The 26,481-nt window shown below is 49.7% G+C and overlaps 2 protein-coding genes across 8 annotated transcripts in view; one reads left to right on the top strand and one right to left on the bottom strand.

Moving 5' to 3' along the window:
- The window catches only part of FNTB (farnesyltransferase, CAAX box, beta), a 65,632-nt gene extending 62,859 nt beyond the window's left edge, over positions 1 to 2,773 (bottom strand). Inside the window, exon 1 of the mRNA XM_047735490.1 lies at positions 2,431 to 2,773. Within this exon, the coding sequence (XP_047591446.1) occupies positions 2,431 to 2,574 (144 nt within the window). The 5' untranslated portion in view covers positions 2,575 to 2,773. The remainder of the gene's footprint in view (positions 1 to 2,430) is intronic.
- Positions 2,774 to 13,097: 10,324 nt separating this feature from the next.
- RAB15 (RAB15, member RAS oncogene family) overlaps positions 13,098 to 26,481 on the top strand; it is a 23,676-nt gene continuing 10,292 nt past the window's right edge. Inside the window, exon 1 of one of the 7 annotated variants that reach the window (XM_047735493.1) lies at positions 13,098 to 13,662. In XM_047735493.1, coding sequence (XP_047591449.1) covers positions 13,539 to 13,662 — 124 coding nt within the window. In that variant the 5' untranslated portion in view covers positions 13,098 to 13,538. Of the gene's footprint in view, positions 13,663 to 13,835; positions 13,855 to 14,171; positions 14,192 to 18,014; positions 18,137 to 24,311; positions 24,844 to 26,481 lie in introns of those variants that run through there. The other 6 variants (XM_047735492.1, XM_047735496.1, XM_047735497.1 and 3 more) reach the window with 6 other exon arrangements.

Here is a 26,481-nt window from a genome sequence, read left to right as displayed (position 1 = left end):
TTATCCTGTTTCTTTTTCTCCACAGCACTTCTTATTAAAATCAGACAGATAGCCAGATGGAGATTTAGATAGATAGATAAGATACGTAGTTTTTTCCCCCTTTTTTGTTGACTGCCTCCTGGGCCTAGAACAAAAGTTTCATAAAGGCACCAACTTGGCCTCTTTTGTTTACTGCCTTATGTCCAGTGTCTTGAACAGAGCCCAGCACATAGAAGACACTCAAGAATGTTGAACAAATAAAAACGTGAATGAATAGAACAGAAGAATCCCTAGCTAAGGGCTCCTTACACTGTTTATAGGTTTAATTCCTATTATCAAATTGTTGCTTAGCAAATAAATACAGTCTCCTGATAATCAGACAAGGAACAGGAGATAAGCATTTGTTCTTATTGGCAATGGCACAAAATTAAACCCTGCCAGTAAATCCCTATAAACAAACGGACAGAACAAAAAGAATAACCACTGTCTTCTGTAGACAACTCCTCTGGACAAGGTTGGTACTTCTTACGAATATATATCATCATTAACCTACCCACCTAGTACCTAAGCCTGTTTTCTCATCTGTGAAATGGAAAAGGATTGAGTGACACAATGTATGGAGAGCATTTAGCACAGAACTGGCGCTCAGTAAATGGATACTACTATGATTAGTAGTGTTGCCACTGAAGTAACCATTTGTATGAGATACTACATCATCTTCCTACTCTCTGGAATGGTTTATCCCAGACTTTTAAAATGTGAACTGGAAGAATGACATGGAAAGGACAAATAAGATGCTCTACTATCTATCATATAGTTAGGCCTAGATTTGAAACACACCCTATAACAGCACCCAGCCTTGGCCTTGGCTAACCCTCTGGCAGCCCAGAATCGTGTTCCATCCATTTTTGCATCACTTACTATGCCTTGACATTTAAAATAAAAGTGCCAGTATTTCCTGGCAGGAACTAAGTAGGGACACTCGGCTAAAAAAAAAAAAAAAAAAAAAAAGTACTAGAGGAAAAAGAGCAGATCAGTAAAACTTCTGATAATGTTCCTGTTCTGAATCCCTTTTCTCCACCAGTGTTCTGTTCATATCCTTATCTGCTGGGTCAGTTAATTACATAAAAAGTGACCCAACAGTCTTATACCACATGAAAAGGAAAAGGCTTGACCTGAGTAAACTCTACAGTCTGTCACTTAGGAATACAGCAAAGATCCTGTAGGTTTTTCATTGATGGGAGACTTCTTTGCAATCTTTTACCAAAAATTTCTGTAGAAAGACACACTGGTAGGCTAACTAAGCTGGGGAGCTAGATTCAAAAGGTAAGGGTTAAACCCCATGTAGCATAAATCTCCAGTTATAATATGCTTTTGGCTACTATGTGTGTAACTGTGTACTCAAGTCCTTGTTTTTTGTTATGAATTTATAATTATATTCATAGTCACAAATATAAAATGTGATAACTACCATTACTAATTTTGCCTAAACGCAGGCTTCCAAGTTCAGGTATGAAAGTCAAAGAAGGTTTCTCTGAGGTTAAGCCTGGGAACTGATCTTACTAAGAGATCTTATTTTATTTGTTAGTACTAAAGCCTGATGCTTACTTGTTAGTACTAAAAAGAATCTTCTCAACCACTTCTAGTGACAGATGGGCAAACATTTCCACAATAACTTGGGAACAATTCCAAATGGAAAATGAAAAGAAAAACAAGAGTTCACTACTCATTCCTCAAGCACTTTTCAAAGTGACAGGTTGGAGGCCTCAGTGAATGAATGGTAAATCGTCTAAAAATGTATGATTTTATTGTAGCGCTTTCCAGACAGTACTGTTTTTCTCAACCAGGCTGTGCCATGCTCTTGGTCAGAAACTTTTATTTCTTTGTATTTCCAGCGTTTAACATTGTGTCCAATACTCTGCTGGCACTCGATTGAATGACTATTAAGATGCCCATCCACAAGGCAGGCCCTACACCTAGCCGTGTAGGTCAGAAATTAAACAGACCCTGGAATGGCATGACCACACTCTGGCCGCTTCTCGTCCCCTCTATGTCCCAAAACTGCGAGCAGGTGAGGAAAGTGCAGTATACATCTGAAAACCTCCCAATGTCCCGGCCGAATGAAACGGGCTGTCTGACCCGCCCGAGCTGCTTTAGTCCACCAGGTACAGAACACGATTCTCCCCGCTTCCTTAGCCAGAGAGGACCCAGGTACTATCCTCCCCTCCCAACCAACCCTGATAACGACTCCTCCCCAACCTGGCCCCACAAACGCTCCATTCCTCAACAGAACCAAGCCTGGAAGCCCAGAGCGTCCCAGAGAGGAGGCACCGCGGTGCACTGTGGGAGTAGTAGTTCCCCGGTGAGTTCCACACGCCTACGGCCCCGCGGAAGGGACTCCCGCTCCCAGAAGTCCCCGCGTGGGCCCCTCGCTCAGTCTGGCCGCCTCACCTGTTCTATGGACGTGACTGTTTCCACCGAGTCGTCCTGCAACCGCTCCCGCGCGTGCTCGGGCCTCAGACTGTACAGCGGCTCTGACCAGACAGGGGAGGAAGATGGAGGGCAATAGTAGGTGAAGGAACTCGGAGAAGCCATGATCAGGAGAGCAGCAGGCGGTGTATAGGACTCCCTTCGTCAAACAACAACGCGCATTGAAACTCAAGCGGGCTAAGGAGCTACGGAGAGCGGGTAGCGTCAAAAAGACTTTGAACGCGAATCTCTCTCCACCCACCTACACATCTTCAGGCAGCGAGTTACTAGGATGCTGCCGCCCCCCATTGGGCAGAGGAGTTGCTGCAAGAGGCTCAGCTTCCTGGCGCGCAAGGAAGGAAGGAAGGATGTGTCTATCCATCTGGATTTCATTTTAGAGAGACGGTGTAGGACGCCTCCGTTCGTTATGCTAATTAACGCACGCGCGCACACTTCAACGCCGTGCTAATTGTCACCTAGTTGTAATGGCAGTAGTTCGCAGTTTTGGGTGCCCAAGAACCGTGAGTGGAACTGTAAAAACATTTTTGACAGCTCTCCTGACTCAGACTGGCTATCACTAATACAATTACTGTGCACCTTTGGGTGCGTGACAGACGCCCAGGAGAAGCCTTCGGCTTCTCAACAAGGGAATTGCCTTCTTGGTTCTCCGTGATGGAGGGAAGGAGCATTGTAGTTGTCTCCTGTCCCCCAGGGAGGTACAATGCAATAGCAGGAACTAAAGTGCAGTAGAAGGAACAAGTATAAGTGAAACGACAAAGGAAATATTCATTTATTCAGCAGTTGTTTAGGGAGCACCTACTATACGTCAAAGAAATTAGGTTCTAGGAATACAAAAGTGAACAAAACAAACAAGGTCCCTGTCCTTGGGAACCTCACAGACTAGTGCTATAGACAAAATTGATGAATGGACACAATAAATATATGAGGACTTGGCGATAAATGATGTGGGAAAATAACAGGGTCTACAAAAGAGAGGAAAGGAAGAGTGGACTAAGTAGATTGGGTGGTCAGGTTAAGCCTCTCTTAGGCCTCTCTGAGACCCAAAGGATGACAGGGAGCCATCCACACAAACCATATGGGGAAGAGCTCCAGAAGAGGAAGGAACACGGAGTTTGAGAAAACATTGCCACAGATATAGGTATGTATGTGTATTAATTCTGATGATTTAATCAGAAGGTGTTCAGAATAAACAAAATTCCTATTGAGTAGGGTTAATCATTATATATGCCTACATAAAAATGTTAAAAAGTTATGATTTTAGAAAAATCCTGCCTTTGGTCAATGAATAGAAGAGAATCTCTTCCAGGGCCCTGAAAGGACTACATCAAAATTATAACACCAAGAATTGGGGCAGAGGGACAGAAGATACCGTAATACAGCCTTTCCAGGTAGACTCAGACAACTTCCGGCTCAAGAGTATTTTACTGTGTTGCCTTGCAATTCCAAGTCACACGTCTTGAATCCAAGGAACTGTGGTGTGGTATTTCACAACCAATCATTCCACTCTTACCCGTCTCTGGTGTTAAGTAGAAGTTCTCAGAAAGAATCTAAAGATGAGGCTGGGGTGCCCTAACGGCAGGTAAACACTATCACCATGTCCATTTTAGTGGTCCTGCTGCTGAGTTAAGTCCTGTAGGTGGCAGAATGTTTCTAAATCTGAGAATAAGTGACATTGTGTGGATTAAGGTCATGGATATGGCTGCACTGTACTTCCCTCTCTATTTGCATCTTATTGTCTTTCCCTTGCTTCCGTTTTGGGGAAAAAGAATGGTCTGATAAGTTCTGAGTCACATCTGAGGATTCAGCCTTCTTTGTAAAGAGTTGCTTTGCCGGCTAGAAATTTAAATTGAGCTACTGAAAGAGTAACTAGAATAGTTTTTTAACACGTTGTTCTGTCTGTTACAGGTGCACCTAAAGCAATTGCAAATTGCATCCAAGAGCTAGAAATCCACTTCTGAAATGCAGTCTCTGTTGCAGTGGGATCTGAAAGGGGCATGGCAAGAGTCTCCCGCATGATACCATATTTAGGTATTTATTGAGTCCTCACTGTGTGCTGGGCACTGAGCTAAGTGCTGAGGAGATGGCGGTGAAAACGCCAGACACGGCCTTTAACCCTTACATGGCTCATGATTTACCAGAACAAACAGACATTAAACAATCATTACCAAATCGACTATTTCATTACAGTTGGGGGGAATGGCAGATGCATAGGCCATTGTAAGATTATATAATAGGGGACATTTATGGTAGTCTGGAAGATCAGGAAAGACTCACCTAAGAAAATGAATTAATGCAGGGTGAGGGGACATCCCAGGCAGAGGAAACCCAGTGACAAACATAGATCAAGGGAAACAAGGAATGAAAAATATGAGGAGTTTGTACTTTGTGTAGCATTGAGAGAATTGCTCTGTCTTGGATCAGCAGTGACCCACCAGTTGTCCTTCCTCTGGGTTTGATAAAACCACTGGTTCAAGAAGCAGAATGAACATATGTATTGGCAGTCTGGCAAAGAATGATATACTTACAGGAGAAAATAATGATAATAGCAACTCCAGCTTGGACTGCAGATGGTTTGGGTTTATTTTACTCAAATGCCTGGTATTTTTCTAAACTGAGCTGTGAATTGTAATCGTTTCTTTAAAAATAATATAAAATGTGGATAGTACTATTTTGTACATTCAAGAGCAAGAAAACAAGAAAAAAAATTAATGACCTAAATGAAGCACTAGAGGTCGCTCCTGACTCTAGAGTAAGCTTGTAGAGTAGGCTTTAAAACTGCTCTCACTGCATTACTCACAGAAACCCATATGTCGGCATGAATTGTTTCTTTTAATATCTTCTGAAAGTATATAATAATACCCATCTTGCAAAGATTGTAAAATGGAAAGAACTCATTATTATCCTGCTAGATAATTAATTTCCTCCCCACATTTACTCCTCTACTAACATCTATGGCCTCCTATTCTGTCCTCCCTGTCCCTCCTCCTCAGGACAGAATGAATGCCCAGCTCTTACTGCGGCCAGCCCCTCCCCCTCCCCTCATGCCTTACCCGAGGATGTTACTCCAACAATTCTCCCTTGTCCCTCTTAAAACATCAAGTACATTATCCCTGTACTTGACTATGCCCATCACCCTCAAACAGGCTACTTACTTCTCCATTCTTGGGGGGGAAAAAAGATGTTTTTACCCTCTTGATTCCACCCTCCTTAAGCACCTTCCCATGACTCATTTCCTCCCTACCAGTGTCTCCAGTTCCTCTCCTCCAAGTACCTTGACCCCATTCCCATCTGGCTTCCCCATCAGCTCTTGTCAAGTCCATGTTAAACTCCATGTTGCTAAATCCAAGGGCCAGCTCTCAGTCCTCACATCTTCCTGCTTGACTTCCTAGCAATATTTGTTATTTGCAGTTCCCTTCTCATAGAAGTATTTTCCTGTAATGTCCAGCACTAGCCTTTGCTACTTCATCTTCTTGACACCTTAACTTTGGAGCACCCCGGAGCTCTGTCTACACTCATCACCTGTGAGCTCAATTAGTCTCGATGTTTTAATTACCACCATTGGGTTGAAAACTCCCTCATTTATATCTCCAGCCTGGATCTCTCTCCTGAGCTCTGAGTTCATATCTAATATCTTGTTAGTATTTCCATTTACATGTCTAACAGGCATCTCCAACAGTATGTCCACATCCATCTCTTAACTGTTTTCTTTGTTTCTGCTGCCCCTCTGCAGCCAAATACAAACTCAAAAGCCAGAATGAATCTTTTCAGTATAAGCAAAGTTACCCTTTTGCTCAAAGCCTTCTCATGTCACTTAGAACCAAAATCAAGGTCCTGAACCATAGCCTAGCAGGCCCGGTTGACGTGGCCTTTACTCCTCGTACTTTCCTGCTTGCTCACTCTGTTCCCCCTGCACTGGCCTCATGCCGGCCCCAGAGTGCTTAAGCTCCCTACCCCTTCTCTGCGATGCTCTTCCCCCAGGTATAGACAAGGCTTGTCCACCACTTCTTGCAGTCTTGACTCAAGTCTTTAGCTTAACGTAAATTCCTTTCCTTTCAGGCCTTTCCTTAACTTCCCATAGGAAGCTGAAATGCCACCGTCTTGTACCAACATGCTGTCTTTACTTTTCTCTATAGCACTTTTAACCAGCTCACAGACCTTACATTTAATGTATTTATTTTACTTACCAAAATGCAAGCTCTCAGGGCAGAGATTTTTGTACCACTCATTGCTTATTCTCTGGCACATAACATGCATTGAGTAGGTTAAATGATGTGAGTGATTTCCAATCATTGTACACATTCTGAGTACTCGTTTCTTATATAACACACCGTAGAAGATAAAGACAATGAGATAATACTGGCCTTACCTGTCAGGAGCTCCCTAGCTAATAAAAATAGACACTGTATACATACAAAACAAATAAATATATTTAAGTAAATATAAAATAAAATATTTAAATACATATATGCAAAATAAGACAATATATATACAAAATGCAGTGGGAGAACAAGAAAGGAGTAGTTAATTTTAATCTGTTTAATGAGGATAGCACCTTAATATGTAATATTTGTGTTTAGTAATACCTTTTTTAAAAGATTTATTTATTCCACGGAGAGAGTAGGGGTGGGGGAGGGACAAAGAGAGATGGGGAGAGAGAGAGAATCTTAAGCAGACAAAGCAGACACAGGGCTTATTCCCATGACCCTGAGATCACGACCTGAGCTGAAACCAAGAGTTGATGCTCCACTGATAGCACCCCCAGGCACCCCTGTTTAGGAATATTTTCAATAGGCTAAATATTCTCTGGTAATGATTTTTAGATGACTACATTAGAATTCAGAAATTGTCAAATTTTATTTTTTATTCTTTTTTCCTGTAGCACACAAAAGGAAATATAAAAAGTTTCAAATCATTCAAAGAAGAGTTTTCAGAATACAATGATTTTATGGCACAGGGAACAACTGCGCTTCTCAGAAATCTATAAATCATCAATTACACATACCTGCATTATTTTATTGTGTCACATATTGATATAAAATTAATCCAATTTATACTAGTCATCATTCCAGATACTCTATTACTGAACACCTGGACAAAAGTATTGACTCTTAGCCTCCTTTGATCATGGCAAGAACTATTTTACCAGGAGATACAAAATTGAAGCCAATTAAAGAGCACTGTTCACCATGAGAAGGCTAAGAAATAATTTTAAAAACTGCTAAGAAATAGTCTCAGGGGTATAAACTCCTGAGCATACCAGTGACTCTCAACCCAGGCTGTGCCTTTGAAAGTACAGTTTCTCCCAGGCACCATCCCAGGCCCACTGAGTCAGAATGCTCAGGGCTGCAGACCCAGCCCTGGGTATGCGGTTCAAAAACCCATGCGTTTTTGAAAGCATCACAGTGATGCTGATACATAGGTCAGGGTGGGGGGCTGCCAGGAACCTTACTTCGCGGCAGAAATGCTGGCTGTCTACCAGAGTTCTGCTCCCCGTCCATAGCAGGGAGTCACAGCGGGGCACCGGCTGCCCAGTAGTCCCCCTTGCATTTAGGCAGGGCTTGGTGACTGAGTTCTGACCAGTGGACCACAGGCAAAAGTGGTATCTACCACATCCAGGCCTGGCCCTTCAAAACCTACTTGAGCCTCTATTTCCTCTCTTCCCCTCCCCCCCAGAGGATGTCAGTTCCCAAGGCAACTCTCCATATTCAAAAGAACTTGTTTCTGCTCCGGTCATGATCCCAGGGTCCTGGGATTGAGCCCTGCATCGCATGGGCTCTCTGCTCAGTGGGGAGCCTGCTTCCTCCTCTCTCTCTGCCTGCCTCTCTGCCTACTTGTGATCTCTGTCAAATAAATAAATAAAATCTTTAAAAAAAAAAAAAAAAAGAACTTGTTTCCCCATGTTCTAAAAGTTCAAAATCTCAAGTAACAAAGAGATCATTAGTGTTTTCTTCCGCTGGACAAATGGCCATAATCCGTTTCAGAGATTCCAAATGATTTTCCAGGCAAATATTGTGACCTCCTTCAAATGTGTATTATTACTACTCCTTTTAAATAGATTTTTTGAGGTTTGCTAACTTTTTTAAAAGATTTTTTTTATTTATTTATTTGACAGAGAGAGAGGGAACCACACAAGCAGGGGGAGCAGCAGAGGGAGAGAAAGAAACAAGGTCTCTGCTGAGCAAGGAGCCCGATGTGGGACTCAATCCCATGGCCCCAGGATCAGGACCTGAGCTGAACAGGCAGATGCTCAACTGACTGAGCCACCCAGGCGCCCCAAAGTTTGCTAATTTAAGACTACAAAGTCAATGGGGCGCCTGGGTGGCTCAGTGGGTTAAAGCCTCTGCCTTCGGCTCAGGTCATGATCCCAGGATCCTGGGATCGAGCCCCGCATCGGGCTCTCTGCTCCGCAGGGAGCCTGCTTCCTCCTCTCTCTCTCTCTGCCTGCCTCTCTGCCTGCTTGTGATCTCTGTCAAATAAATAAATAAAATCTTTAAAAAAAATAAAAATTAAAAAAATAAAAATTAAAAAAAAAAAAGACTACAAAGTCAACTCTCCCCTCCCCCCATTGAGTGTCCCAAACTTTCCTCTTCCCTATAGAGTATCGTGGACCCCCCTCCTCCCCTGCTGTGTACGAGGCAGTCTTAGAGGAAGTCTCAGGGATATAGCTAGGAAAAGAAAGCCTGTAACCTTGGAAGTGTGAGGGACTGGAGGGTGGTATTTCCCAATCCTTGCTTGGCAGGCACTTTCCTCCATCCTTCCTGCAAGGCAGATCTTATAAAGAGCATGTCTTGCTTTTAAGATTTTATTTATTTATTTGACAGAGAGAAATCACAAGTAAGCAGAGAGGCAGGCAGAGAGAGAGGAGGAAGCAGGCTCCCCGCTGAGCAGAAAGCCCGATGTGGGGCTCGAACCCAGGACCTGGGATCATGACCTGAGCCGAAGGCAGCGGCTTAACCCACTGAGCCACCCAGGCGCCCCCATGTCTTGCTTTTAAATTGAGTCCCACAGTGAGAGTTCTTATTGAAGACAGCAGATCCTCTGCCACACTGGGTGCCTAAGTGACTTTGTAGCACAGAGTCACCCCCATTCCCACCTCCTAGCAGCACAACACACTTTACATGAGAAGGAAGTCTTTATATGTGAGTGCCTGCGATTGAAGGCTTTATCTGTTACAGTATTTAACATTACCTTAACTCATATATATACTGAATGACTTTATTCCTACATAGATTCCTAACTTCAGGTTATATCTTGACCCCACCCCAACCCCCAAACCTAACTTTGACAGTAAAATTCTGATATGACATACTTTGCCTGGTCGGTGGTCACTAGTTATGTCTTCTCCACTCTAGTCTCATAAAGGAAAGAATCCCCTGAGGTTTTCCCACCTCAAAATCCTCTCGACAGTCTAGACCACCTGTTAGGAAGCCACAGGAAAGGTTGAACTTTTATTTCCTATTCCAAGATAATGAAATCATTCCTAAAAACTCTGTGCACAGGAAATATCTGATGAGGCTCCTGGATTTGTTCTTTATCATGGTTTGAATTGTGTGTCTTCCCACTGCCCCCCCAATTCATACATTGAAGTCCTAACATTTAAAGACTCAGAATGTGACTATTTTTATCTATTTTATTTATTTTAAAGTGGTAATTAAGGTAAAATGAGGTCTTAAGTTTGGGCCCTAATCCAATGTGACTGATGTCTTTGCAAGAAGAGGGGAATAGGACACAGAAAGGCATAGAACACGAATAGGAAGATGGCCACGTGGAAGGACAAAGGTCTAAGAAATACCTTGACCTTGGACTTCTAGCCTTGAGAATGGTAAGAAAATAAACTTTGTTTAAGCCACCCAGTATGTGGTACTTTGTGACGGAAGCCCAAGCTAATACAGTCCTGAAGGTGGTGGCCAGGACACCAAGGACAACCTAAAGTGTACTGTGGGTCCTTTTGTGTTAACTTGACTTACCATCAGGATTGTTTCCTTTGGTCCCCAACCCCAAAATTCATGTGTCTCTGAGAACTTGCCTTCTCCCCTCTTCCCTTGTCATTTCAGACTCTCTTCCCCCCTTTCTCTACTTATTAGAGATAGAAAGGAAGATGGATAGGGGCACCTGGCTGGCTCAGTAGGTAGAGCATACAACTCTTGATCTCAGGGAGGTTAAGTTCAAGCCCCATGTTGGGTATAGAGATTCCCTAAAAATAAAATCTTTTAAAAAAGAAAGGAAAGAGGATATGAATGGAGAATAATACTGAGATGATGGGAAAGGGGGTTCTGTCCTGTTTCTCCTACTCCTGAGATAAGGTGGCAGGCAATCTTCTACAGGGTGAGCACATTACTTATGTCAGCCAAAGTTGGAAAGACGGGTGTGAATCTGGAAGACGCATAGGGTTTTGCTAATGAGGAGCCCCATGGTCCAGCTGTGTTGGTCTCAGCAGTGGGTTGCCTATCAGCACATCTGTCCCGCTATTCAGCTCTGGTGATGGCAGATCTCACCATGGTGCCCCTGCTGGCTGCTTAAACAGGGAGCATACTCAGTGTGGCTGGGCTGGGGGTGGCAGGGAGCAGGGGCAGGCACTTGTCTCCCTGGTAAAAGAATGAGCATAACATAACTGAGAAACTGATTTTTGGAGGCTTCTTGTGGGAGAGACATCCAGCAACCATTCTTAGACGTCTCCCAGCTCTACTGAAACCTGTCCCAGTCCAAGCTGACCTCAACTGGGGAGGATGCCAGAATGTCCCCTGAGTGCTGATGTAAGGAGGTGGAGATAAGATGGCGGAGAGAGAATTCTAGCAACACTCTCAATGTAAGGAGGTAGAATTGGGTATTTTCCTAATAAAGTCCCTGGTTACAGCAAACTGTTGTCTTCACCAGTTTATATAGTTCTTTTGCTAGCACTCTCCCCAAATCATAGCTCTTCCATTTCATAGTGTGCGAAACACACACACAAGTATTTCTGAAAGCAGCTGAGCCAGGACATGAATGGACAACCTAGCTTCTTGGACTTCTAGATGATTCCTTTTTTCTTTTCTGTTTTTAAAACAATGTAAGCTACTGAATAAAGAATAATGAGATATCCTTAATTTTTTTATGAGTATGAGTATTTATTTCCCCAGGTTCATTCAGGAAACCTCACTTCCTTTCCTGTCTTGCCTAGGGAAAGCCATTTCCTTCAAAGTGAAGTTTCTTCTCAGACTAAGAACTTACCTCAGGTTGCATCTTCTTTCCTATTTCTTGGGCAGAAGCAAACAGAGAACCACTAATGGTCCCACTAAGCAGGCCTGTGGAGAATATTTATTACTACGATGCCAGTCAATGGGAAGGCAGCTGCAGTGCCCAAAGGGGGTGAGGCTGAGTTGAACCTGCACTCCACACTACGTGTGGTAGTGTGGATGAGAATCACAGCAGGATGGTCCAAGTCCCTGGAAAACATCCATCTGTGGGATACACTTACCACCCATGTATGCATGGGGAAAACATTACAGGTGGTTTCCATCCCTCAGCGCTTACTAAGTACTGTCAAGTGCCATGCTAAGTCCTCTCCACACATTATTTCATCTTTCCAACAATCCTGTGAGGATATCCCTATTTTACAGATGAGGAAACTGAGGCATGGAAGCGTACAGTAACATAATCTAGGTTTCACAGCCAGTAAGTGGAGGAGCTGTGGCTGGAGCCCAGTGTGCCTGACTCCAGAGACCCCAGCACGCACCTGAAACCCAGTGTAAATCCAGTAAAGGAAAATACACCTGGGAATCTTCAAAATCTTAATGGAATTCACAGGATCCATTCTCTTAACTTTTCATGTCATCAAAGTAGCTATCGGGTTCAGGAGTTTTTCCTCTTTATTATAAGTTTAGACACACTGCCTGAAGTACAACTCCAAGTCAAGAAGATGGACTTACTGCTTTCCTTAACCTACTACTGAAAAATAGATTCTCTATCCAATACTCAGATGCACACTTTTCATCACTTTTTAAAGATCTAATGAGCTGGGCTTGTTCACCACTAATACTGTGTCTTAGGAATACACAATTTTTTAGACTCTAGAAAACATCCGTCTGCCTCTCTCTGGTGCTAACACATTCAGTGGTAGTAAGGTCTTGAAAGAGGCCCATGCGTTCTTTGGTGTCATTGGTGTACACCAGCAGAAATACTTAGTGGTCTGAAATAATGTTTTGGCTCCCCGAGTACCTATTCTAACCAGCTTAGACCCAAAATGGATACTTTTGCCCGCGTGAAGAATTGTGCATTCGGAAACGTTTTTATGATCATTTATCTTCTCATAGTCCTGGAGGAGGTCAGCAGAAATTGTAAACCCGTTTAAGTAAAAACTGGGATGAGGTGTTGGAGGAGGGCGGACACAGTCACACAGGGTTCCGGGCAAGCCAGATGGCGGAGGGAGAATTCTAGCAACACTCTTCTCCAGTGTTCCTGGAGACAGCGACTTCAAGAATAGCTGGGTGTTTGGATGCAGACCTCGATCAAGGCCTTTCCACCTGGGGTGAGCCCAAGTGGGGACCAACTCTGCGGGGCCCGGCCCGGCCCCCGCAGGGGCGGGGTGCTGGGGCGGGGTTAGCAGGGCCAGGATCGGGGTGGGATTTGGGGAGAAGTGATGAGACCCGAAAGCTGAGTTTGGTAGAGGTGGGCCGGGTGGGAGCTCACCTCAACTCCCGCATTCAGAACGTCCCCGGGGTCGCGAGTCCGGCACACGGGGGTTGAGAGGGGGCCGGCTTCCAGTCCCGGCGGCGCACCCTCCGCCGCGCCCCCGCCCGGCCCCCGCTGTGGGGTCGCCGAGCTCTCGCGCGCGCTCCCCGCCCCCTCTCCCGGGACGCGGGCGGCGGCGGCGGCGGCGCGGGGGAAGGGGCGGGCGGGGGCCGCTGTCGCTCTCTCCTCCCACCCGCGCTCCCGCCGCGCCGCGCTCCCCGGCCCCGAGCTAGCGGGCCGCCCCGGCTTCCTCCTCGCAGCCCGCGGCGTCCCCCCGGCGGGCGCGCGCCGCGATGGCAGCGGCCGAGCGGGGCTGAGCCCGCCGCCAGCCCGCAGCCCCCCGGCCCGCGCCGGCCCCAGCCATGGCGAAGCAGTACGACGTGCTGTTCCGGCTGCTGCTGATCGGGGACTCCGGGGTGGGCAAGACCTGCCTGCTGTGCCGCTTCACCGACAACGAGTTCCACTCCTCGCACATCTCTACCATCGGTAAGGGGCGGTGGCCGGAGGGGCCCCACCCTCCCCACCGCCACAGCTGGCCCGGGCGGCCCCCGGCCCCTGCCCCAGCCCGGGAGAACTGGCCGCCTCTCCGGCTGGAGGCGTTGGCGCGGGAGGCCAGGACCAGGGAAGAAATCCCGGGGAGGGGCCACCGCCTGGGGACTTGAGGCGCGGGTCCTGGAGGTGAGGGCGTCCCTGCCGTGGCCCGTGATTAGGGATAGGTTCTTCCGGCCTCGCACTGGGGAGCCTCCCCATTGGAGCCCAGACAACCGGGGCGAACGTAGGCCTGGGTACCCCGAGCTGGGGCAGCGAGAATCATAGCCACTGAAATGACTTCCCCCACACCCCCAGGTGGAGAGGGGGAGGGGAAGGAAAGCCTGTGCTCCGGAAGAGGGGTTCAGGGTGGGGAGCCGCGTCACTGAGTCACTGGGTACCCTCAGTTCAGGGGTGACCCAGTGTGGAGCCAGGAGGGGGAAGGGAGGGGCCGAGGGGATTGAGTTTCCAGAGCACAGTTGTTAAGGTAAGCCACAAGGTGGGACACCTGGAGGAGAGCGTTGATTCCGTGAGCGTGTTTGCCTGCGACAGGGGCACTTACTAGCCAGCTCCAGAAAAACAGTTGGCAAAAGATTTGTTTTGAAGGAGGCTGAGGAGGATGAGGAATGTTAGGACTACTCTCCACACCTCGGGTCAGATGGCTGATAGGACCCACTTTCCAGGACATTGGTTTGATCTGGCAGAGCTGGAGCCTGTGCTTAGAGGGACAAGATCTCCTGGCTTCCCAGGCAGAACTATGATGGCATCTCTTGTTCTGGGAATGGGCGAGTGGCCCTCCTCTGAGGGGGGTTCTCCCCCTTGGGCCCTGAGGGGCCGCGACCTCTGGGAGGTCTGAACTGAGAGAATTCCACCACATCTAACAGCTTCCCCTGCTGTTGCCCTGGAGGAGCCTCAGCATGGCCCAGGTCCCCCTTTCAGTGGGCAGGAGCCCCTGCACTCAGCTCCCACTCCAGGCTCCCACCCTCCCTCCCAACACACCTTCTTTGCCAAGAGAAAAGAGAGAGCAGGTAGAGCCAGCCAGGAAGGACAGAGACCCATAGTTAAGAGGCAGGCTGTGTTGTCACATAGACCTGGAGACTTCACTTTGGGACCATGTGACCTTGAATACCACTTAAGCTTTTGAGCTGGCATTTCTCATCTGTAGAATGGGAATAATAACAGTACTTACCTGCTGAGGTGCTATATGGATTAAATGAGATTATGTTTGTAATAGCACTTAACACAGAGTTGGACACATGTGGAGCTTCATAAATGTTAGTTAGTTGTTACTGTTGTCATTGTTCTTGAGCTCCCGGGGTCTCCTTCTCTCTTTGCTTCACTATCTTCAAGGGACTTAGGGGGAAGGAACAGATACATCCATCTTTCTCAGGGGAGCTGTGAGGCAGGCTACCGAGTTCTGGAGCTCGGGCTGGGCCACTGCCCGGACGAGAGATACCTATCTGGGAGGGATGGGCCTGGTCCTAGAAGCCAAGAGAGGATGGCATGCCTCTAGGGGAAGGCTCGGGGAAGAGGAGGCACTGGAAGGGCCTGGGAGTGAGCAAAGGAGGGGGGCTGGGAAGCAGATGGGATATGGGGACACATTGCTGGCCTGGGAACAAAGGGCAGCAGGCCTGGGAACAAAGGGCAGCATGTTAGCGTTTAAGGAAACTTTCTGAAGCTATTTTATGTGTGGGCTTGGTGCCAGGAACTGCTGAGCTATCCCAGGGGGCTATGGACTGCTGGTGGTCCCTGGACCTTACCTGATGAGCAGTAGTTGGCACCCTGGTATTCTAGCCACATTTCAACTCCAAGGAGTGACCTAGGTTTTTCCCCTAGAGTACTTTATTCATCCCCCTCCTTTCAGAAGCTCTTGGGCTCCTGCTCCGTGTTGTTAGGGGAGCTAGCCTCTCCTAGGAAAGTGTCCCCCTTTCCCACAGACAAATGAGGGAACTGATGTTTCTGAAATCCCAAGATGGCCCTTCTGAGGCTTGTTTTTTTCCTTAAGTCCCTTGCCCCCCAATTACTAATCACCAGCCCTTCTCCTTATGTCTCTCCCACCTTCTCTCTTTTGGGACATCTCCTTCCTGCTAGAGGGGCAAATGTGCAGTTTCCCCTCACAGGTCGTAGGGTCATCCTCAGAGTCCCCCTGGGGCTGAGCACTCTAGAGGAGGTGAATCAGTGAACTGAGTGGGGGTCTCTCTATAGCACACTCCCCATCCCAGCCCCTCAGGCCCTTGGTGTATTGACCTAAAACCTGAGCAGGTGCTTCCTCTGCTTCTGATGGGTGGGTCTACCTTCTCCCAGGATGCAGAGGACTGTTTAGAAGTTTCGGTTCCATGGGAAAGAAAAGAAACCTGTCTTTCTTCCCACTCGCCCTTTCAAATCTGCCCACTGGGCTTCTTGATTGCGTGGGTTCTGTTTGAAGCTACCTAAGGCACTTGTGATTCTACCTCATCTTGGGCATGTCTTTCAGCAGTAACTACAGCCTAGGGACAGAGTTGGATGGTCAAGAAAAGTTTTCCCCGCAGTGATCCAGAAAGTTTCCCATGGAGTTGGAAAGGGCAGCCAGGAGGCAAATCAAGGATCCAAGAAAATGGGTACTACCGAGTCAGAGTCATTAATTTATCCATTCAGGAAAAATGCAACGGGCCCTGTAGCCAGGGCTGAGACCTGGAAATTCCAAGAAGAAGAATACCCGTCGTCACCTCTCTCAAGCTGCTCCATGCCTAAGACACATTCTTTTGCCGTGGACATTGATCGGGGCACTTTTCCCAGAGACTTTGGTGAAATGGGGAAAACGAGGCATTTCACCAGTTACTGCCAAGTCGGAGTTCAGATTCTTGGATTATGTTGACGTGACCTCAGCTGGCACTTTTGTGATTTACTGTTGATGCCATTTACCCGAAGAGCCTGTGATGTTCCAGAGAAGGGCCTGCCAGGGAGCAGTGAGGATACCTCCCAGGCCAGCTGAGGCACTGACTGCCCCTCTTCTCTTTAGGCCGCAGGTAGGCAGGTGGTGTGGGCTGGATCTGTGCCACGAGCCAGCCTTCCCCACACGGCTGCACTGACCCGGAGAGTCATGTGCAGGTGGGCAGCCCAGGCCTTAATGGTCTCTGCTGGTTCCTCACCTGTTAAACTAATTAATTAAGGATTCACTACAAAGCACTGTGCCAGGCATTTTAGAGGCCTATTTGGTCCACCTTTTCCTGCACACAGGCAAAAAGAACTAAGGCCACAACGAGATCTGGAAGCACTTGGTGACGCACTCCTCACAGGTCCGGGATCAGTTAGGATCGTTGTTACTGTTGGGAAGCTCTTGCGGGCCTTACCAGCAGCTAAATAAGGATGCCAGGGTGCCGGAGGCAGCCAGCGACTGGGCAGGGGACCGAGAGTGCTAGTGCTGTGACAAAGTGCTAGAGGAGGCCAGACGAGAGGAGGCCCCTCTGACTAGAAGTGGCAGGGAAGGCTCTAGAAGGAAGGGAGGCTGAGGGGAGGCCTTGCGGTGTGGGCTGCTTTTCAGTTCCTGGAGGGGAAGGAGCAGATGGGATAACAGGAGCAGAGACTACAGAGGTGGGAATCCAGTGGGCGTTCATGGGATGCTGGGCAGTCTGGCTAGAACAGAAGGGAGTTTTTAGGGGAAGAGTGAGAATATTCCTCTGTTTATCTCTCTGTCTCCCAAAGTCTACTTTAAGGGCGTGAGGGTGAAACCAAACCTTATTCCTCTTTGTTTTCATCATCCTGGTATAGGGCCAGGCTCGAGCTTCAGACATGTTGTTGAATCAATGGATGAATAAGGGCAGGGGTCACTGAGGGCCTGGCTCAGAGGGTGGGCCTTGGGCCTCCACAGTGGAACAGAAGAAGGTTCCTGGGTTGGGTGATGACGTGGTGACAGTGGCATTTGGGTACTGGCGGGGAGCAGGAATTAAGACCCACAGCGGGGAGACCAGTCAAGGGCCGTGGCGGCAGCTGGGTTCCTCTATCTGCCATACATCTCTCCTGTAGCCGCCACACCAGACTCCACACAGGTCCCATTCTCCTTTCCCTCCGGAAGTGGAGAATCATTTGAACCAGTTAGGCTGGCAACTTCTGAAAGGGCCTCATGTGAGCCGGGCTGCCTGCCCCAGCAGGGAGACTGTGTCCCAGCCTAGGTGACATCTACATGCAGGGAGGGGGCCTTTGGTTCCCTTTCTGCACGGTGGCCAGGAGTGTCATGTGAGCCACTCATAAAGCTGACAGGACTGCCACCCTTGCTCTTCCCAGAGTACACGCGTCATATGGTCTCCAGACCTTCTTATTCGAAAGGCCACCTGGGCTCCAAGGACACTGCCCAGTGATTTTCCGGTTTGACCGGTTGAACAGCCGCTGTGGCTTCAGGGCTGCTTCTTGGCCGCTGGCTTTGCTGGGCAGGATCCCCTTTCTCTGAAGGTTCTGTGTGAGCTGGCTCGGGCTTGCCTGGGGCTGGGGGGGGGGGGCATGACTGAAGGGGAGGGAGCGGGGGCTGGGGGAGGACCTGAGGGCATGGATCAGAGCAGGAATTGAGGGACACCTGCTTGGGCACTGGGTGCCCCTGCAGCTTGGGGATCTGTGCCTGCTGTGGGCGGAGGGGCGCCTCACTACAGGAAGGCCGGGAAGGGGAGAAGCCGAGGGGGGAAATGGACAGACAGACACGGCTGACCTACATGAGATTCCCCATGGCCTTACCTGGCTCTGCCACCCTCAGATGCTTATTTAACAGCTCTTTCCTTAGTCTCCACATCTGTAAATTGAAGAGAGTAACAGACTCTTTCTTAAAGGTCGTTGTGAAGATTATAGAGGCTAATAGGTGCAAAGCACTTGGCAGAGCCCTCAGATGGAATGGTAGCTGCTGTGATTCTATGATTATTACCATTCTTATTCTGATTGTTATTCCTAGCGCATAAGAACGTCGTCGTAAAGATTGATATGCTGTCAGTAACACCCTTTGAGGCCAATCGCTCACACATTCAGTGACTGGGGCACTATTCACTGATCACCCACCACATTAGGTGCCTGCGAAGAGCTGGGGGTCCAGCAATGAGCAAACAGGACTCAGGGCACCAGCTCCCTTCCTGGGGGTCACAGGAGTAGGCTCTGAGTTTCGTGTCCGATTCTGTGCTGGCCTCTGTCCCTGCCCCCTCCCCCCACCCCTCCCCCACCCTTGCTCCAGCAGTGTGAGGCTCTGGGAAGGAAGGAAGGAGTTGGGGAGGAGTGGGGAGACAGGTGACCAGAGATAGGACCAGGGGCTCTGTCGTGTCACCCTGCCTCAGGCCCCCATTCTGCATACCCCATTCCCCAAGGATGTGATCCCTGAGAACAGCTCTGAAACCCTCAGAGGCTTTCATTTCAGCTGCTCTGCACACCTGTGCCACCTTCCCCGCTCTGCAGAACCACCCCCAGCTTGGAAGGCCCAGATTCCTGTCCCTGCTCCCCTCCTCCTGCTCTCCTCCTGTTCTCCCATCCTCCCCCGCTCCCCAGACATTTCAGTGATGAGCTTTATAGCAGGAAAGTCGATATTTGGCCATTACCCTTCTACCCTGATTGCCAGTTCTTCTCAGAATGCTTTCTTTTGTAATCTAATATTAGTGCCCGTTTCCCCGAAAAACTGCCAGTTTTCTGCACACGCCTGTGACCTCTTCTTGGCTTTCCTGCCTGGGCAGTGTGCTTTGTCGGGGGGTCATGGGGCTCCCTGGACATTTAACTCCTCCCACTGAGGAGGAGAGGATTCAGCATCAGCCTGGTTTTATAACAGGGGAAACTAAGGCCCCAAGAACACTGACGACTCACATCTTGCATGCAGGTGGCCCAAACTTGAACCCCTCCTCTGCAGTTTCCCCAGACTGGCTTGGGGCGTGCTCTTGCTTATCCCGGAAGACCCCTCCACAGGCTGCCAAGCACAGCGTCTCTCCAGTGCACTGAGGGCTCTGGGATGGAGGGACATTTGTGCCTCGGCTGTCGACCGAATCTGCCTCCTTGAGGTGACCTGCTGGAGAGCTGTTAGGGGCTAGGATTGAGAAGTCTGGCTGGGGGAGCTTGGAGGGCGAGATCTAAGTGTTGCCTGCATATTACCATTTTGAGAACATATTTACAGAGAACTCCTTGACCGGGGCCCCGTGATCTGTAGAGAAGGCTGACATGACAGTTGGCTCCAAAATGTGGGTCATCGCCACCATGGCTCTCAAAATTTTATCTCATTGATCTTTTCTCCTGGGATGTTCTGACTTCATTCATTCAATCATTTATTCTCTCGTCACCCACATGTTCATTTTTTCTTTCCTTTATTCAATTTTGTTGAATAACGTGTATTATTCTATCTGCCTTCCACCAGGCAGTGCGAATGTGAAAGGAATAAGATGGTGTTTGGCCCTCCAGGAACTCAGAGTGCAGACAACATTTGGGAAGTCAGGCATCCAAACAGACAAGCAGAGCAGTACGCAAAAGCAGTGTCGGAATGCTTGGGAATCACAGAGAGGGGCTAAACTCCTCCAGGGTTGGTAGGCAAAGGCTTTATAGGAGAAGTGATACTGGGGCAGCTCCTGGAAAACTAAGTGGGGTTCCTCAGGGGGCGGAGGGTGGGGGAGTTGCTGCTGAGGAGACTACCTCATGATCTGGGGCTTCTACTATTCTGGCTGGCTGGACCAGCTGGTAGTGGCCAGGCCATGGTTGTACCAGCTCATGTTCAGCTAGATCCTTGCTAGGAGTTAGCTTTGTTGGCTCTGTCTAAGGCAGACACATCGGGAGGCCCTGCCCCGTACAAGATGCTTGCTCCTGAGGCTCCCAGCCCCACTCTTTTTCCCTGGGAAACCTGCTGCCTGTCAACATGGCCCTGTCTAGGAAGAGGCTCAGGAGGAGGGGACAGTCTTGGCTGCCTCAATCGTGCCCATTGACCACTCAGTAGCAGGCTCTGGGAGGCAAGGCCCAGGTCAGGGGTCTGCCAGAGGGGACCAGAACAGGGTTAGCTGGAGCACACAGCCCATGTCACAGAGGCCCTATGTAGGTTTGTGCATGTGGCAGGGGGAAGGGTAAGGGAAAGGGAACTGGAGTGCCCTGAGTACCTACTCAGCGTACCTACTGTGTGCATGTGAATAGTTGTGCTTTGCACATCCAAGCCATTCAGCATAGGATCTCATCATAAAGTGGGGGGCAAGGCGTCTCCAAGTTGGCCTTGCTAGTGTTTGAGAAGTTTCTTGGTACATTCTTCCCGTTAGATCCTCCAGTCGAGTTTATATGTGTGAAGCTGGGTCCCCCTGAGAGCCCAGAGAAGGGAAGGGCCTTGCTGTGCTTCCAGCCATCCCCCCCACCCCACACCCTTCCCCAGCCTTTATAACAAAGGAAAGAGTAATGTGGACCCCTCTTCCTTTTCTCTTCCATGGAACTTCAATTTTGACTGAAGATGTGTTCCTGCCTGAGGAATATTTGCTGTTTCTTCTGCCGGGGCCCTGGTCCCTCAGATCTTTATGCTGGTACCTTCTTGTCCCGCAGGTCTCTGATCAAATGTCACCTACTTCAAAAGGTCATTGCTGACCAGCCCGTCTAAAGCAGCTTTCACATGGATCTCCTTACTGTCTACTCCATTATTCTGGTTTGGCCCCTTAACATCACTCTGAAAGTATTGATTAGTTTGCTTATTACCTGTCCTCCCCGTTAGAATGGAAGCTCTCTGAAGACAGGATTATTTCTGCATTTTTCACTGCTGGGCCTTCTAGTACCCAGCTCAGTTCCTGGCGCATCGTAGGCACTCAGTAACAGCGTATTTGAATGAATGCATAAATGAATGAATGAATGCACACGTGCATTTTCCTCAAGGGCTTCTGCTCCTCCCGAGGGCAGCTACAGCTCGTCTTGGGGCTCAGAGACAACAAGAAACTCACTATGCCACCCGTGTGTTTGGGACTGAGAAGAGGGGGAGAACTCTGCAAGGGGCAAGCGGTTTCCAGTAGCGTCCAGTTCTTCTGCTCAGGTACATGTCTGAGGGGAAGCTCGGACATAGCAGGGAGCCAGAAACCGTGAGTGGGGTCCTCTTCGGTGGCTGCAGAGACCAGGGGGCTGGGGCTTAGACTAAGGTCAGTATTGCGGGTCGCTCGGAGTCTCTGGGGGTGTCAGACGATTCCCATCAGCTCAGCCCGGCGGCTGGAGTGACTTCTAGGACCACCCCACTGCCGGGGGCTCTGGAGTGGGGATCATCTAGGGCTCAGGCACCGGGGACAATGTTCCTTCCCAGCCTCATGGAACTCCGTTTTCAACTGGGAAATCCTTTCTGGGCCCCGGCTTTCCAAAGATTGGCCTCCAAGACTTTATGGGCAGATAATAACTTCCAGAGTCATCCTGGTCCCCACATGATCACACCAAGGGAGTATGTTTGTTTGTGTGTGTGCGCATTTGCTGCATCTTAAAAAAGAAAGGAGGGACAGAGTATCACTCTGAAACCCGCAGTCTTTCTGGTACTTGGCATCCGAATCAGAGCCACTGACTCTGTCCTAGAGATGAAAACATGGCCTTGGAGCTCGAGGATCAGGATTCTGTCTGCCGAACACCAGGGCCCCCTCTTTTATTTCTGCTTCCCACCCTTCCCAGAGCGAGCAGGAGCAAATGCTGACTAGTGCATTTGTCAAGAGAACCTGCTGCCTCTTCTCCCCAGAGCAAGGCCAGCATGAGGGACAGTCGGTCTGCAGGTGGGTAAGAGGAGGAAGTCGGGTGGCAGCACAGAGCCCAGCAGGCAGTCCCTAGACGGAGGGAAGAGGAACGTAGCAAGTAGCAGGTTTGGGGCAAAGACACTCTCCCCACTCCCCTCATCTACCTGGTAGGAGGGGCTTCTGTGTGCCAGAAGCCTTTGTCTTGAATCTTCTCTTGAGATTTGTCTCTTAGCTCACCTTCTGTATTGTTCTTGTGCCCCTTCTTCCCCTCATTTGTCCCTCAGTTGGGGGAAGATGGTGTCGTTGGTCTCATGGTATTACGGGTTTGGAAATGGGGATCACTCTGATACCTAGTTGGGAGCGGCACAGTCAGCCAGCCACCTCCACACAGGGTCTGCCTTTCCCCAAAGCTTGTTTTGGGGTTGCTCAGGGTGACCTCTTTAGAGGTGACCTCCTGCCACAGCCCCCGTGAGCCTCACCTGTCCAGCACATGCTGGTTTCCCGCCAGGGAGGGGGCTCGGGGCCTTCCTGGGCCCTGGGCTTGGTAACTGGAGCCAGCACGGCTCCAGGGATTGGGTGTCTGCCTTGGGTTTCAGCTGTATTAGGTTGTTCCTGTTGGGGCATCTCATTGCTAATGAAAAGGCTCAGGTCACACTGCCAGTCCTTTGGGCTGTGGTTGATCACAGTGATAACATCTGGCACCCAGAAAGAACCTTATTTCCACTTGAAATATGTGGCACTTGGCAGGCAGGCCAGCTGGCACCTGACGTTAACCCATTAGGTACTGGCCTGCCAATAGGCACAGCTAAACTTTGCCAGAATGTAGATTATAGGCAGACTGGTGGGGAGGGGGTGCGGGGAAGGGAGACATCTAGCCTCCATGGTGGATGGCATTTTCTCTTTTTGTTGGAGCACTGTGGCTTTGTGCTGGCCCCTTGTCTCACCTGCCTACTCTCCTTCCTTTCCCCAGCACGAGCCCCTCCTGCCCAGAGCTCCGTCTGTTCCCTGCACTGTGACCCTGGGCTGCCTGATCTCCTCGTTCCCTGGGGAGCTGATAGCTTCTTCAGCTAACATTTCATAACACTGTGTGTCAGGCCCCGTGTCATTGGCTTTACACCTCCTCTCACAACTGGGATTGTCGTTCCCATTTTACAGGTGAAGAGACAGCAAAGAGAGGGTAAGAAAACCACATAGCCAATGCATAGGAAAGGTGGGAACGGACTCGAATCCTGACCACACAATGGTGTTCTTACCGCCTGCACCACTCTTCCTCCACCTATGCTTCCCGGGGCTCCCTTGGAGGCCCGCGGTCATCCTTTCCCCTGCATGTGCCCCGTTCCCTTCTTCCCGCAGTTTTCTCAGCCACGTACTGCTGGGTGGAGGGCGCAGTGAGCATGCCGCTGTCTCACCACGCCCTGGGGAGCCGTCTCCTCCACCCTGTCCTCTGTCCTGCTCCAGCCCCCAGGACCCGAAGGCCAGCCCTGTCCCCCCTCCTGCTCTCTGACAGCAGCCGTGTCACCGCGCTCCCCACTCCCCTTGTGGCCTCGTAGTCTCCAAGGGTTGCAGCTGGAGAAGCGGAGGCTGTAGGGGCTGAGACACGGACACAAAGAGCCTGAGGGCAGCACTGTCCACAGCCCGAGGCAGGAGGCATTTCACTGAGGAACTTTTCTTGCTGATGTTTGTGAGGCATTCACATGGCAAGACACTCGTCCCACGGGTGCCCATCCTCCTCATGGGCTCTGGGCCACTGATGGAATTGCGGCTCTATGTCCGGCACTCTGTGGGGTCGGAGGCAGAGACTTTCAAAACAAAAAATATTGTCAAATACAAAATATACTTTCTAGCCCTTAGGTCCTTTTCATCCAGTTGGGGCTAGAAGACAAAAACTAGGAGGCAGCAACGAGCAGGGAATTTGGGGGAGTTTCCCTCCCAGCCCCACAGTTGAAACATCTGTGGTAGAGGGGGACATGGTGGGGGACATTAGGCAGCAGGGGACAGACCCAGACTGTGGGTCTTCAGGCAGTCCCGAGGCACCTTCAGGCTTCACTCGGGAAGGCAGGTGTGCTCTGAGGATACCCATGAGCTGGGAGGTGGGATCTATGCCAGGATCCAGCGCTCCCAGCCCCGACTCTGGCCAGTGTGTTCTGTCTTCAGGCATCTCTGCTTCTCCACACATCTGCCGGTGTTCCTCTTGTTACCAGCTGACCAATCCCTTCAGCACCATCCGGAGGGAGCTGATTTGATCGGCTTAGCTAGATCCCCTTGCCCATGTTGGCCGGGTCACCTTGGGGTCCCCAGCAAGCCCACTGAGGGACCAGCCTCCTTTGGTCAGATGTCCCCCTCTGGTCCAGTTAGGAGCTGCTTCTCCACAGAGAACACACTGTACCCAGCCCTGCGTCCCTGAGCAGAAGCTCTGGGCCGGGCAGCTCCAGCCAGAAGAGGACACCAGGTGTGGCAGACACCATGACTGGCCCATCTGAGGAGAAAAGTGGTGAGCTTCTCACTGTGCTTTCGGTTCTTGGTTGGCAGAGGGCCCTCTCTTCTGGACTTTCTCCCCCAGGAATCCCCACGTCTTCAGGAACGTCTGCTGGAGTGGTGTGGAGGCGGTGTGCTTGTTTCTTCGCACCACAATGTCCCCTGCGCCTGGGGACAGTGGTATGGCTCTGTGCAAGGCTGAGGGCAATTCTGACCTCAGGGAGCAAGGGGTCCCCTGAAACTAGCTAATGGTGGGCTTGCTCCCTGAGTGCCCAGGACCTCACTTCTAGATGCCTCATCAGAGCAGAATGGTAATGGGGTATGTCAGAGTGTGACAGGAAGGGCAGTAAGATTCCGCAGCCGCTGGTCCAGGGGGCGGTACCCTGGGTAGCTGTCAGGAGCCCAGTCCTCCAGGTCTGGTTCAGCCACTGGGTGAGGGAGCAGGAGGCAGTTAGCCAGCCTCTCTGTGCCTCCAGTAGCTGTCACCACTCTTCCCTGCTTCACGGGGCCGGCACGAGAACTGAGGGCTCTGGATCCCTTAGCTAAGGGGTGTTCTACAAATATCACTATAAGGATCGTAGATTGGGTGTGGCTCAGCATCGGGATGAGCTAGACAGTGGTTCTCAGCCGTCAGCCTGGGTGGACCTGGAGAATGGCTTTTCTAGCATGCTCCTTGATGATGTTGATGCCGCCAGTCCCTGGGGGAGCCAGAATGAGAACATGCAGGGATGGAGGTGGGAGGAGAGTATCTCTCCCCTCCATAGAGTTTGGAGATGAGCAGGAAGGGGCCAGACTGTTAGGACGAGCACCCAGAGGGGGCTGATGACGAGCTGAGAGCTGAGGAAATGAGGTAAGCCTCAGGAATGGCTTCATCAGGCAGCATTTGGCTCACCCCTAGAGATTGGAGAAGGAGTTCTGTTGAGTGAGTGGCATTGAGGAGGGGGCACACAGGGGCCGAAGCCTTCAGCGAGGGGACAGTGGCTGTGGGGAAGCGGATGGGGGACACAGCTCCTATAAATAGGGTACGAGCTGCTATAAGGGCCCCACTGAGGTGGGAAAGCAGAAGTCTGTGGATGACCAACCAGGCCAGTATTTTGACTGTCCTGCAGTACTCAGCAGCAGAGAAAACTAACAGCCACACAGGGGGATGGAGGGGTGACGGGTGGGCACAGGCATGAACGACTGTGGAGTAGACGGTGGACACAGTGGAAGGTCCAGGCTATGGGACCAGGGAGAATAGAAAGAAGAGTCCACTACAAGATCACTGGGCTCTTCATCTTTTTTATTTATTAAAAAAATGTGGGGGCACAACCCGGTGGTTGGTTAAGCATCTGCCTTCGGCTCAGGTCATGACCTCAGGGTCCTGGGATCGAGCTGCATCAGGCTCCCTGCCCAGCAGAGAGCCTGCTTCTCCCTTTGTCTCTGTGGCTCCCCCGCTTGTGCTGTCCTTCTCTCTCTGTCAAATAAATAAATAAAATCTTTAAGAAAGAAAGAAAGAAGGAAAGAAAGAAAGAAAGAATGAGAAAGAAAGAAAAGGTGGGTAGGAGAGGATAATCCCTCAAAAGGCCTAGACTTACTGTTTTTTAGTGCATATGAATAGCCAAAATGGAAGCATTTTCTCCAAGCTCCACAGATGTTACTGGGTGGTCAGGAA

This window comes from Lutra lutra, chromosome 7 (assembly GCF_902655055.1).
Source record: "Lutra lutra chromosome 7, mLutLut1.2, whole genome shotgun sequence".
NCBI lineage: Eukaryota > Metazoa > Chordata > Mammalia > Carnivora > Mustelidae > Lutra > Lutra lutra.
Note: the sequence above shows the minus strand (reverse complement) of the source record. Positions and strands in the feature narration are given on the sequence as shown.